This window comes from Ruditapes philippinarum, unplaced genomic scaffold (assembly GCF_026571515.1).
Source record: "Ruditapes philippinarum isolate M1 unplaced genomic scaffold, ASM2657151v2 ctg3430_1_1_1_1, whole genome shotgun sequence".
Lineage (NCBI taxonomy): Eukaryota > Metazoa > Mollusca > Bivalvia > Venerida > Veneridae > Ruditapes > Ruditapes philippinarum.
In genome coordinates this window covers 205,936-220,373 of record NW_026860251.1, presented here as the reverse complement: position 1 = coordinate 220,373, position 14,438 = coordinate 205,936, and the positions used below count along the sequence as shown (strand labels likewise).

The 14,438-nt window shown below is 32.5% G+C and overlaps 2 protein-coding genes across 3 annotated transcripts in view; one reads left to right on the top strand and one right to left on the bottom strand.

Annotated features, from left to right (window-relative positions):
- The first annotated feature begins 2,420 nt into the window (after window positions 1-2,420).
- On the top strand, window positions 2,421-7,283 carry LOC132759397 (uncharacterized). Its single transcript, XM_060751163.1, has 3 exons — window positions 2,421-2,568; window positions 3,121-3,524; window positions 5,956-7,283. Exons 2-3 carry the CDS (start codon window positions 3,134-3,136, stop codon window positions 6,975-6,977), a joined length of 1,413 nt encoding a protein of 470 aa, XP_060607146.1. The 5' UTR covers window positions 2,421-2,568; window positions 3,121-3,133; the 3' UTR covers window positions 6,978-7,283.
- A 2,084-nt stretch (window positions 7,284-9,367) lies between these two features.
- The window catches only part of LOC132759396 (ATP-binding cassette sub-family F member 1-like), a 32,681-nt gene continuing 27,610 nt past the window's right edge, over window positions 9,368-14,438 (bottom strand). The window contains exons 21-22 of one of the 2 annotated variants that reach the window (XR_009629702.1): window positions 10,066-11,405; window positions 9,368-9,999 (exon numbers count right to left, since the gene is read on the bottom strand). Coding sequence is in view for 1 of the 2 variants with exons in the window: in XM_060751162.1 (XP_060607145.1) it covers window positions 11,230-11,405 (176 nt within the window). In the remaining variant the exon portion in view is untranslated. Of the gene's footprint in view, window positions 11,406-14,438 lie in introns of both variants that reach the window. The other variant, XM_060751162.1, reaches the window with a different exon arrangement.

Sequence of the window (14,438 nt, the reverse complement as noted above, 5' to 3'; positions counted from 1 at the left end):
TTCGGGGGTCATTATTTGAGTGGCATGCTTCTTACCATAAAATATATCTAGAAAATCCATCAATGGCTCCGTGAATAGCGACGCCAAAAGGTTTCAGCTTATCGTAGCCATCAATGTGTATAGAAAAGTTTGGACCTTTATTGATATAAGTTCGGCGACGTAAGCGATGTGCAGATCTCAAAGTAACACCTACAGGATCAATAGCCTTTAAGACAAGTCTTGTTGTTTCTTGTGTAACTTTAACATTTGTTGTTGTGTTTACTATTTTCCATATTGTTTTATAACCACAGTCAGCAAATCCTCTGTTATATACTGCACGAATCTCGCGTATTACATCTCGTAAAGGAGAAGAAGCACCGCGTCTTTTCGGTCCTAACCTTCTGAGTATCCGCTTCATTTGACTTAAGCTGACAACAGTATTGTGCACCAATAATAAGAATCCACATATGTCTAAATGGGAATAACCTTGTCGATGATAACAAGAAATCAATGCATCTCTCTGTCCATTTTGAAGAACCGCTTCAGTCGATTCGAATAGCGACAAGGCCAAGAAAAGGCATACCTGCATATAAAACAGAAGACATATTATTCAGGGATGCTTATATTATCAAAACAGAATGGCGGAAAGTTCATTAAAAATTAGCAATTGGTAGCAGTTTAAGATTAAGCCAACGCCTGTTGTTTCCCATGTCTCATTGTTACATTCAAGTGGTGGTCTAATCTGTCAGAACTATAAAGTAGGAGCCGACTGTCTGTGCACTTACTACCATTCTGGTAATTTATTCAAGTATTATATGATCAAGTAAATGTTGCTTTTTTCTCAATAACAATACTTTCTATAAATTGTGTAGAGGATGATAATGCAACATAAAAAGATTGACAAATACAAAAAACATATAAAAAAAAACATTTGGAATAAAAATATAGATTAATTAAGAATTTAGTACCTGTATACGTTGCATAACTTCCGTTTAGCCAGACGGTAAGTATCCTATGAGGGTAAGAAGCATTATAAAAAGCAGTTTTTTTGTCGTCGTAGGTTATGACGCAAAGCTGTAAATAAATGTTCAAGTAGGGGGAATATATATTCCAGATGCTCGACTATCACGTTAAGTCGACTTATTTCTTTTTGACAAAAATATTTATATAGGAATGAGATAAAAAGATTTTATCAACATGCTTATAAGAACTAGGTAAGTCAGGGAAGAAGGATGTACAAATTATGTGGATAAGCTGACATAGCATACGTCGGCATGGCATATTTTAAAATAATGTTGCATTAACTTATGTCAGAAAAATAAGCTTACGTAGACAACTGGTACAGTTCATTTTCTTTCGTTATCATAACAAGTCGACTTACCTAAAGTAGACTTAATCATATCATCATGGTGTACCTTATACGTTTCCATAATTTACCGTATACCTCCGAACTAGGTAGAGGCAATCTATTGGATCTGCTCTTACGACACCTTTACCAAGAAATCTCACATGTCCAGCTACACACATTTTTTATTATTTTATTTTTTGTGTTAGCTTGTTCATATAATTATCCCCACAAAAATACAAACTGAGTCATGTTATATGGTATATGACAGTGTTGTGCAATTGCTGCTCATATACAATGTACGTCGTATGACCGTTTTATAATAATCTTTAACATAATAAAAATTATATTGATTTTACTATTACCAATCAATAAATTTTAGATATTTGTCATCACTACAGCAATCTGTCATCACTGCAGTTATCTGTCAGCACTACAGCAATCTGTCATCACTGCAGCAATCGGTCATCACTGCAGCAATCGGTCATCACTGCAGCAATCGGTCATCACTGCAGCAATCTGTCATCACTGCAGCAATCTGTCATCACTGCAGCAATCGGTCATCACTGCAGCAATCTGTCATCACTGTAGTAATATGTCATCACTGCAGCAATCTGTCATCACTGCAACAATCTGTCATCACTGCAGCAATCTGTCATCACTGCAACAATCTGTCATCACTGCAGCAATCTGTCATCACTGCAGCAATCTGTCATCACTGCAGCAATCTGTCATCACTGCAATAATCGGTCATCACTGCAGCAATCGGTCATCACTGGAGTAATCTGTCATCACTGCAGCAATCTGTCATCACTGCAGCAATCTGTCATCACTGTAGCAATCTGTCATCACTGGAGCAATCTGTCATCACTGGAGCAATCTGTCATCACTGGAGCAATCTGTCGTCACTGGAGCAATCTGTCATCACTGTAGCCGGTAATACCGTGTGGTCGTTGAATTTATAAAGGAAAAAAACTACTGTATTTAAATTTCACTTGGTATATAATATAATCTTTGAAAATATATACTGATGTACTGATCTTGTTAAATGACAAAAATCGCATAAACATTAACAATCCGGAAGAGAAACTTATCATGTTATGAGATAAACGTCCTTCGATCAAGATTAAACTACGCAATGGTGTAAATCGGGTTTTCTAGCTCACGTCTAAATATAACTAAATAAGTATAAAATAATATCAGTAACCTGCGTGCGATTGAATTGATATCACGTACATATTTGAGTAAGTAAATTTTATTCTTTTTACTTTGTATCTTTATATTTTGTAGTTTTTACTGGATTTTGATTAAGTTTATAGGTTAAGTTTATCAGTATTTATCAAATTACGCTACTTATATGTTTCTTAAAATTATTATACATTTTTCGATAACCTTATTTATGAGCATCTTCGGCTTTTAAGATAGCCAACATTAATGTCCGTAAATTAACATTTTTTTTTGTGTGTTCGACCGTTAATTACCAGAAGATGTCGGCTGCTGTTATGCTGTTTTTTTTCCATTTGCTTATTTCGAAATTCGTTTAATAAAAGTATTATATTTCGAAGCAAACAAATGAAAACATACAGCAGACACTATGAGACCAGATGGAGTACGATATGCATTTGATATAAAGATTTTGGATTTTTCAAATGAAAACGAGGCTGTATAGGGTACGATAGAAAGATCGACCGGAAGTAGTATTTTTCGCGCCTATACAGTCTGCAATACCTAGAGCTATATTTATTCTATATTTAGTTTTAATAGTTTTTATAATCATTTTTTCCCTTTCGATTCAGGTACATGTAAAAAATGGAACACATAATGCACTCGCAAATTCTACACGAGTTGAAAGTATTATCTGACAGAGTTGCAACTATTCAAGATGAAATATCCATTTTATCTCGCCAGTTTTCTGATCACATATCAAATTGTCAAAGTACCAATGCTGAATGTTTAGCACGGAAGAGCATAGCAAATGAAGACAGCAAACGGCCGACAGAAAATTCCGACCATGAAAATACATGTATTTTATCGTGCAAAGATCAAACGCTGGAAAAATCACTGAATTGTAATTCTTGTCAGTCGTCACCTAAAGAAGATTGCCAATCGAAGGGCACAGACGCACGGAAAACCCGTGCAGGAGAAAACGGCGCTACGCCTTCAAATACAGGACATGTTGATATTGCTACAAACGAGAGAGGTAATTTGTTTTTGTCTGTTTGCACGTTAGTACGCACGTGCGTTCGTTCGTTTGTTAATGTGTATGTTGTTTGTTGATATAGTTCAATCATTTAGCTCGCGTTTTTCAATTACTTATTATACCGAAGCTTTTGTGGAGTCTGTTCAGGTATTAACATATATATTTCTCAAGTAACTGCCATCTCCCCCACACTTATTTTTGTGAATGCTAGAACCGAAAGTTTATTAGTGTTTTTTCCCCCTCCAGTATAGAGCCAGGTAAGTCCTGCATCCTCGCAATATGGCCAGGCTCTTTAATGTTCCCTGACCAATTTTTTATCTTGATTTCCTTAAATTGATAATGGACAGTTTCAATATTTTAAACTGATTAAGTCTGTTTAAGAAATTCAGTAGGTTAGGGTTTACGATTTGACAGAAAACAACAACAACATTATTCATGTATTCGTAAGCCTGATCACCACGGTAAATACACAATCCTCACCCAGTCACCCAATCTCTGCGGATGTAATGTCTTATATTCATGTCAATTATAACACCGGTCCCAGTCCCCGGGGAGTATCAATGGGGTGTGTGTGGTGTTGATGAGCCAAGTTCTTTATTTCATCTGTCCTCGATTTTGTATTGGTACAAAAATAGTGCGGGATATTTTCAACATTAGTATCGACTGTCTCACCTGGTCGTGGACCTTTATACATGTAGCAGGGGGGTTTATATTGTAATCCCGAAGATCATGAAAATTTAAATATTATTAATTTCAAATTGTAACGCGGAGTTAACCGCAAGTAAAAACGCGGAGTTAACCGCAAGTCCTCCTAGTTTATGAATAACGATATCATAGGGAGATTAGCAATTTACCGTGTGATTTATTTCTTATATTTCATATAATAACTTTCAAACGTCATTACAATATTAAGTAACTTGTATGCATCGCTGCGTTAATAACTCGTCTAATGTCTGTCTACCCGGATCTTATACATTACATTTTAAGTGATTTTTGATACGAATCTGTGGGAAACGTGAAACTGATATTTTAAAAGTTTTCATGATATATGATTACATATTATGAAATAACTTTTCGCTGAAAAAAAACGAGTCACGATTCGCTGTCAATTTACATGTTCTAGATTATTTTCCAGTACAAATACTAAAAGGAAAAAATGATTATTTCAAATTAATTTCATATTCCTCTCCACGGGTATCAGTTTTTGTGTGTGAAAAGGTGTCTCAAAAAATCAGTGTGTCTTGCTTGGTATAGACCCTTTAAATCAAGACCATGTATAGAAAAACATTTCACTAATATCCATCATACGTCCTTTTTAACAATTCAATTATTTTAACATAGAAATTTATGAATGAAGTATTGAGAAATATTGATGAAATAAAATGCGTATTTTCATATTCCGTATTTTCACTGTAAAAATTTATTTTTCCCTGGAGTTTAACATTTTCCTGTATTTTCCCTGCAATATTTAACGGTGAGAAAGTCAAATTGTAATATCAAAAAGAAGTCGAAAAAAATAATAGAAAAAATGTATATAATAAACAGAAAATTAAAGTTGTTTTCTATAAAAAAACAGGATTTATTTTCATCTTGTAGTATGAAAATTATAATATTTCATACCACTCTAATCCCGTAGAGAAAAAACTTGAATATTTGACATGCATAAATTTCTAGGTTTAAACGTTTTACTGATTTAGATAATGTTGTTACAACATTTGACCCAACCTTTTTTCGCAATTACAATGTTTTATTGTGTATCATTGTGGAATTTTATGTATAACTATAAGTTACTAATTCAAACCGAAACTGATGCAGTTCTAAAAATAGTATCAAATTACACTTAAAATACTTGCAATTGCGGAAAAGTTAATTTAAAACGATATGCATGCATTATCTATATTTATTGTCTATATTTATTTATCTATATTTAAGTCATAACCACGTGCAAACTGATCTCATCTACTTGTATAACACCCCATCCCTTTGATAGAAACTTTAAAAATCCTACAAATCATTTTTTTTAAATTATAGATAAGATTATGACCAATCTACTAAAATATAAAATATTTTGAAAGGAGCGGTTACAAATAAAGTTTTCATTTAAACCATGTGACTGAAAAGATCTCAAAATGTCTGGGAAATCTTGTTTTCTTTTCTCTATATAAGATTGATTGAATGAATGAATGAATGAATGAATGAATGAATGCATGAATGAATGAATGAATTGATAGGGTTTTGCATGAGTTGATGAATGAGTTGATAGATATAAAGAGAGCAAATAATATAAACAAAATATAAATACTGGAAAAATTATAAATTGAATAAAAAAATTTATTATTCCATCAAACGATTCTATACATTTATTTATGCCCCTCGCAGAAATAATTCTATAAAAATCAATTCAGAATTTTTTTTCTGTATTTAATTTCAGAAAAAGACGTTCATTTGTTGTGCAGAAAAGGTTCAAAGAAAATAAAGCAGGATTGTTTAAGGAAAGCTATACAACAGAACATTGTCTTGCTGGTCGATAATTTGTCATGCTCAGAAACTGAGATAATCGACACTATGATAGCGTCCGATTGTTTAACGGAAACAGAAAGTTCTGATCTCAGAAGAAACGGAAGTAAAAAAGATTGCGTGCGCAACTTGATAAGAATTGTTCGCGGGAGGTCGTATAATGTTTTGAAAACTTTTGTGAAATGCGTCGAGAACTTCCATCCTGATGTTGCTGAATCGATCTCACAAGTTTATGAGAAACTTATGAAGGACAGGAAAAATTACATTAAAAGGTGTACATTTTGTGATCTTAAGACGTCGGATAGCATTAAAATGGTTGCGGATCATTTGTGGGGCATTGATGCTATTTCTGATTCACTGTATGACGAAATCGTCTCCGAAAACAAAAGTAGAGAAGAACTATGGGAAAAGCTTGCCGATGAAGTGAACAGAGGGAACGCCCATCACAATGCCTTGAAAAAACTTAGTAGAGTATTGGCAGAAAGAGGCCACTACAAAGACTTGTCCTTAAAACTGAGTAAGATGTCTTTTTTGAAATGCATGTGCTTTAAAGAAAACAGTTCCATAAAAACTGAGGGTCAATTAACGCTCAACATTCTGGTGACCGATGTGGACGAAATGTCAACTGCTTCCCCTTTGAGTACCCCGACCAGTTCACTGAGCTTAGTGGATGAAACCGAAAACGAGGATTGGTTCGTTGCAGACGACAATTCTCCCGCCAATAAACACGAGAACTACTTCCTGTCTCCGAGGGCAGCTGTACGTGACAAACAGGATTCTTCTATTGGACTCAGGAAAAGTTTAACGTTCAGCCAGAACACTATAGATCTAGCCGTAGAATTTCGAGCTGCACGATCAAACAGTTTTGGTAAATCTTCTAATATAAGGGGACGTTCACAGACACTTGCGAATCGGAGGGCATCAATGTTTATTTAAATCATGGAAATATATCCGTTAACATTTAGGAAGATTTTTCCCCTTCTGTTTATGAAACAGTTTAGGTTCTTTCAACTTTTAACATTAAACAGATGTGTGCTAAATATATCAACAGTTAGTTGACAATTAATATGGAACATATCGCAAGAAATAAATATGCCGTCGGAACTGTTGACTGCAAAGTACACATTCAAGTAGCAAGACGTTTACAGTGTTATTATGCAGCATTTTTTTTTATATTTTAGATAAACAAAGAGAACATTTATTATTATACAAATCCTCATATCTAACTGACATTTCCAGAAAATACTGTCTATAGAAACGTAGTTATGTTACATTACTGTTATACATTGACTTGGCTGTTTCATATCTTGTGTTATTAAGCCATCATGAATGCTCAAAAATTGCATAATTAGCGGAAAGAAAATTTACAAGACAATTTTTTCGGTAGATGTAATCATATTTTAACTTCTGAAATTAATAAACACTCCACTGTATATTTAAATGTATTTCACATGCCATACACAAACTTTGCGCTTGAAATTTTTATGAACATATTTATTTTAATTTTATTAAAATTTGTTCACAAGTTTTTTATATGTTTTATGCATTTTTTCTTGCATAATATAAATATTGTAGGTTCTTCCTTACAGTGTAGAATATTCTAAATTACGTCATAGTTAGCATACAAGTGTGTAGGGTTATTCCATATTTTCTTTTCCATAATCTATCAATATACAGCCTCTGTTAAGTTAACAGATTTAATGATTATGCCTATGCTCCCCTTATATACACAATCGGAAATCTAATATTAAAGGGCAACCGAATGTCCTTAATACAAGTCCCACAAATAAAAAGGAAAACGTCTTCGTCACAGTAACTTGTGAAGAAACAGGTATTACACGTTAACCGGTTAGTTATCAAGAAAAGACGGTTAACTCACAGCCGAGAGATGACCAAAAATGTGTTAAAATCTGTGTAAAGAACAAGTAAACATACAAACAAGCCGCAGCCATTGGGATTAAAGTGATTAGATGCCGGTGACCACGGAAGTCCTTATTAAAGTTACTAACAGTATCAAGCTGGTTAGCAATAAAAATGATTACATGTATATAAGATACAGGTAAAACAACCGGACCATTTAGTGAGACAATTATCAACAGACAAATAAATCGTGGTTTTGGGCTCTTTCTATGTCCTCCACACACCCATATGGAGTTAGGTCATGTTTTGGCTAGTATTTATAACAAGTCTGAGATTCTGATATTACCTCACCTTTTGTAAGCGTAATTCGGGCAAAAAATAGTGAAAATCAGCAAGTTTGACCTATGACCCACTCAAGAAATCGAATTAAATGTGATACTTCCTTTTATTTGGAACATATATTGTTGAACCTCCTCTGGTAAACAAGAAACTCTCTGTAGAACACCATGCTCGACAGTGTTTGATAGTAATACAATAGCCTGGAAAAAGTAAAACAAGATGGCCCGGAGTCGCTCACCAGAAACAACTGCTTTTCAGTGTTGGATCCATTTTCAATATTTTCTAATATCAAATTTGAGCATAGAATATGTTTAAACAATAATTTGTGAAGAAATGCAATGACATGGGACATTTAAGCTTTAGCTTAAACGGGGCCAATCAAATTAATATGAGCAAACTTGATAAAAGACTACCTAAGAATGCTACAAAGTTTGGTGATCATCTATCAATTATTTCAGTAGGAAATGATGTTCAAAGGTTTTTCTATTTTTAGCTTTAGTGGTACCTAAAATCAAATTAATATGAGCAAACTTGATAAAAGATTAGTTCTGTAGAAGATGTCTAAAGGTTTTTCTTTTTTTAGCCTGAGAGACCCCTAAAAAGGGCCAATCAAATTAATATGAGCAAACTTGATAAAAAGAGTACCCAAGAATGCTTCAGACAAAGTTTTGGTGATCATCCATCAATAAGTTCTGTAGTAGAAGATGTTTACAGGTTTTTTTCTATTTCTAGCTCTGTTGACCCCTAAAAGGGGCCAATTAAAATGACTGTCACAAGGATGCTGCAGACCAAATCTGAAGTAAATCTGCCCAGCAGTTTCAGAAAAGACGATTGTTGACGCACGACGACGGACGACGAAGCATCCCCCTTTGATACTAATAGCTCACCCTGAACCTTCGGTTCTGGTGAGCTAAAAAGGGTCATAGTTTGATTAAAATCCATTTCAGCGTTATGGGTCTCAAACAGTGACCTCCTATTAAAAGTTTGTTTAGTTTTAACCCATTCCCTTGTAGTTGTGGAGATACCAACTTGAATGCAAAAACTTTACCTAAGTGTGACAGGGATGCCAACACCTTAAACACAAGAACCACACCTATACATTGTATAAAGACAAAACAAAGAATTCAATCTTTTCAGCTTTTATTGAGTCTCTCAACCTTTTATATAATTTAACATAGCATTAATTTCATTTCGAACTGCTGATATTTTAAATATCCATTTTACACAAACTTACAGAACTGACCATCATGAAAATTATGTCATATAAATATGAACAGTACAATCTCACTTTGACAATTAAGTTCTAGTGGGGGAATATCTCGTTTGCAGTAAATGTTAGTTTTGAACTTTTTTTAAAAAAAAAAGTGGAATAAAGAAACACAATAACAACTATCTTCCATCATTCCTAAATATAAGTCTTTATAAGGAAAATTCAAGTACATGTTTTTTTTCTTTTCTTCTTCATAAAATTTATTTTTTAAAGACCAGAAAAAAAGTCAATATACAGTATATAAAGTTAAATAAATCCTGATTTATCTGTCACCCAGTTTCATCTGTCTGACAGGAATACTACTTGAGATTTTATCTCCTAAATCTGTTGATAAAAAGGAGGGAAAAACACAGAAAATTTCCTACATTTGACCTTTAAGGTCAAGGTCATATAGGGTTTAAGGTCATCTTTCAATATGCCAAGATGACACTCTTTACCTTTAACATGCAGGAACTAAAAATGTTTGACCTTAGTATTTACTTACTTGACCTTTGTATTTACTTTAGTTGATCTTTGTGTTTACTTTACTTGACCTTTGTTTTTACTTTACTTGACCTTTGTGTTTACTTTACTTGACCTTTGTGTTTACTTTACTTGACCTTTGTGTTTACTTTACTTGACCTTTGTGTTTACTTTACTTGACCTTTGTGTTTACTTTACTTGATCTTTGTGTTTACTTTACTTGGCCTTTGTGTTTACTTTACTTGACCTTTGTTTTTACTTTACTTGACCTTTGTTTTTACTTTACTTGACCTTTGTGTCTACTTTACATTAAAGTAAATTAAAATTATACTACAGTAATCTATAACCTGCAGAATTTCTAAAAATAGACTTGCCTAACTTTGAATCTGGATCATTCCATTCTAACTTTAAAATGACATTATGATCATTTTTTGATGCCAAGTTCAGCTGAATTAGTAATATATTTCTAAAGATTCACTTTCATATTGATGATTGACTGATAAATGATTATAAAAAAAATATTAAGGATAAAATATAAAACTGCCTAAATTATAAAAAGACTGCCTTACTCTTTTTTTAAATTGAACGCTTTTGACACTTTTCGCGAACATTATTTAGAGAACTTTTCATGGGTCAAGTGGGTTAAAGAATATTCTGTGGGTTAAACTATGAAATTACACACAATTATGGCAAAATGTAAAGTTGTTTTGCGTTTTACCTGTACTGTCACCATTTACACTTCCATAGCCATAATATCGCTTTAAGGGGATTTATTGATCAAAATACAATTAATTAGCGACATACAGTATAGAGCCATGGCAGCCTGCACACCCTTTCAATCTGACCAGACTAGTGGAAGCTTACTTTTTTTGTATTTTGATATTGAAATCCCTAAAACTTTGAATGGAATGTTCCAAGTTTACATACACATGTACGGCCAAGTCCATTAATGGGTAAAGGTTAATTGTTATTTACTGGTGAACAGAGTAATATTTCAAAACGTGATTTAGTCATTATGAGGGCTCGGTTCGAAACGGTTTGTAACTCATATTAAATAAAGGTGGAGTTATTAAACTTTCACACCAAGCTGTCAATTAAATTCATAGTTATTGATGGATGTAATTCTATAGATTGTACGTTGATAGTGCTATACATAACCTCTTCATGACTGGAAACTTTCTTAAAATAAATAAACAAGCTATGTCCAGGTTATCTGCATGATAATAAATTTCTGTTCATCTGCATGATAATAAATTATCAGTTTGCCCCTACATTTCCTGGTGTTGCTATAGTTTCGCCTAGTTCTTCCAAAAGTTCTTTTCTATAATCACTGAAATCTCCGTCCACTTCGTTAATAGTTCTATCTTCTACCACCCATAAAGTACAGTTTGTTTCACAGATTAATCTCTGGTCATGACTAACGATCACCACACCTGAAATAAGCAAAGACATGGTGATAAAATACTAGTAAAGCTAAATGCCTTCGCCATATGAGTAAACAATTTCAAGAAAATCAAACTTTAAAAAAATGCTTAAGCAAAAAATGAGTCAAGTAACGTTAATTGTTTACATGTGATTAATGAGAAAAATGTACTACAATTAAAAGAAAAGTAAAAAGATTGAAGATTGAAGTAATAGTCAACATGCCATGTGCGATTAAGGACTGATTTTGCAATATGTATCACCATATTCCTACTGTGTGACTAACATGACTATAGCAGTATGAGCATTTTTTTTGCAGATATTGATAATCTTTTTAGTAATTTACGGCAAGTTACTTTTTTTGTTCACTTCACACTATTTTACTTTTAAAAACATTTTCAAAATTTTCATGAAAATTAGAATGAATCTTGAGGCATGCTGCTTTAAACTCTGATTTAGTATTATGGGAAAATACAGTAAAATCAAGGGATATAACTCTACATAATCATTTCATTAATAATGGGCAATTACTTGTCGTGAAGGGAATTGACCCTAAAATAAACTAAAACAAAGAGCAATAATTGAATGTACTTAAATGACGGGCATTAACTTTGTCATTCTTAAAATTGAGTGTATTTATTCTGCCTTAACTCAAACCAAAGGTATTATATCTGTATATTCTAAAATGGGTGCCTTTAGTTTACGCTTTCTCATCATTAACATTTTTTCCAGTTGTTAACTTTGTCCTAAATTCAAGGTCATCAACTCTTGTCTATTTTCGAATTCATCATTACAAGAGTGGATGTTCTTGAGTTGATGTAGATAATCAAATACAAACTGTCTTCATGGAAAACATTAACTGCCTTACCAATAAAATACAAAATCTGATAAATACATTTTAACACTTTATTGTCAATTTTTTTTTATCCGTCCTGTAATAATGATATCTTTTGAAATTAGTTAACAATGAATTCTTTCTTAAGATGGCAAGTACATGTATGTGAATATTGTAAAAGTGGCGAAAATCAGGAGTAAATCGTATCACGACAAAAGTTGAAAGGGTCCAAACTTTAACAAAGAGTTAGTGTTAATATGATATTTTCTGCTTCTGATAGAATACAATCTAGGAAAATAATGTAAATTTATTTGGTAATTCTACTCAATGTTGGTCGTAAGTATTAAAGTTATACTTAACCACTTTTAAGCATTCTATTAGTAGTGGTATTTAAATCTTTAAGTATGTTCTTCCTGAAACTATTAATCCATCACATAAACATCAAACAGAAACCTAACAAAAAAAAACTTCTTAACCTACAATTGTTTGTTTGTTTGTTTGATTGGGTTTTACGTCACACCGACCCACAATTGACTGCTATACTTAAAACAACTAAAATTCTTTCTAATGCCACTTTAAAGGTCTCACGTTTTGATACTTTACTTGGAGCAAATTTTAAGTACCAGTTATTACTTAAGGTAGACCATGGGTAATGCATTACCTAAACTTAGAAGAGTATTCAAATAGACTGGAATTACTTGCCAACTACATTGAAATTGAGGGGCGTGAGAAACTCCAGAAGGGTCAACTTTTTTTTTCTTTCTGTTTTTCTTTTTAACATTATCTATTTATCTCTCTGATCCTTTATGGAAGAAAAAAGGGTTTGATTTAAATTATATAATTTTTGTAGGTATTAATTTGCTAAATAATACCAGAATTTATAGCAAATATGATACCAGATATTTTCAAAGTTTCATAAAATAAAAACTACACGGTAAAAGTATTTTATATTTCGCATGATCAACCAATATACCTTTAAGAAAATTTAGGCAAACTTTGAAAACAGCCCCTCATTATGGTAAATTTCAGGGATATTTTGAATAAGGCATTTTATATAGGGAAATGGTAAAATTAGTGTTTAAAGTGGGTGGGGTAGGGTAACATTTTTATACATATTAAGAACATTTTGTTTAGAAATAAACATTTTGCAGAAATAAACATTTTGCTTGTGTAATTTGTTACCTGAATGTTACTATTTGTTTCTTAAAAATGAGCAAAAGAAGAACATTTTTTAAAATGATGATTTTACAGATTTTTTAAAGTTTCCTCATTTCTGAAAATAAGCCCTTTTAATGACAAAGTCTTAGTTCAGAAATATATCCATAACTCATAAACCACACGGTAAATTTTATTTAAATTTTGCATACAAGTGGCCTTGAAGACATATAACTGTCCTATGTTGTCAATTTTACAGTTCCTTATGGTGCCTATTACCCATGGTCTACCTTAAGGAACCCCACTGAGGTACAAAGGCCTAAAAGCATAAAATTTCAATTGATTATGATATAGTTCAGCTGATGCACTTAAAACTGAAGGATATGCAAAAGATAATTAGGAAATATACTCAGAATTAATTGAAAATTAATGTTTTGTGCAATTTTTAAGGCTGGTTTTGAGTGAAGAGTTGCGACACTTTTCATTTTTGGTCGTTTAACACAATTAAAATGATGGGGTGAAAAACTGCACATGAAAGTTATTGCTCTACAATACATCAATTTATACACAAGTCTGAGAGAAATATTTCCAGTCCTGTCTCAGTGGTGTCCCATTAGCATTGTACTGATCACAGATGTTGAACAAATGTACATGACTTGTGTGTATATTTTCTCAAAAAAAAATAAAAATAAATAAATAAAAAATAGCAGTGTTGAAATACATAAAATAATATTTGAAAAATTAACAAACTCCATATTTTCATTTTTTTCGGTGATGCATTCAATGCTTGCATATCATCAGCTGAATATTTTAATCATAAATGTATATACAGTCAAACTTGTATTAAGCGACTGCGCAAGGGAAACACCCAAAATGGTCGCTTAATGAAACAGTCTCTAAAGACAAAGAATGATAAAAAGTCAAAATTTATACATGACATCTTTCTTTTGGTGTGGGAATGTTTTTCAACTTCATTTATATAAATGTTTAATAATTAGAATGCTCCGATAATCTAAATGGATGCTAATGTAAAAAAAATAACATTCTGATATTT

Excerpts from the sequence above, each read along its gene's own strand:
- LOC132759397 (XM_060751163.1), top strand. The coding sequence starts at position 3,134 with ATGGAACACATAATGCACTCGCAAATTCTACACGAGTTGAAAGTATTA. Across the intron at positions 3,525-5,955 it reads TATTGCTACAAACGAGAGAG|AAAAAGACGTTCATTTGTTG; the intron begins GTAATTTGTTTT and ends ATTTAATTTCAG.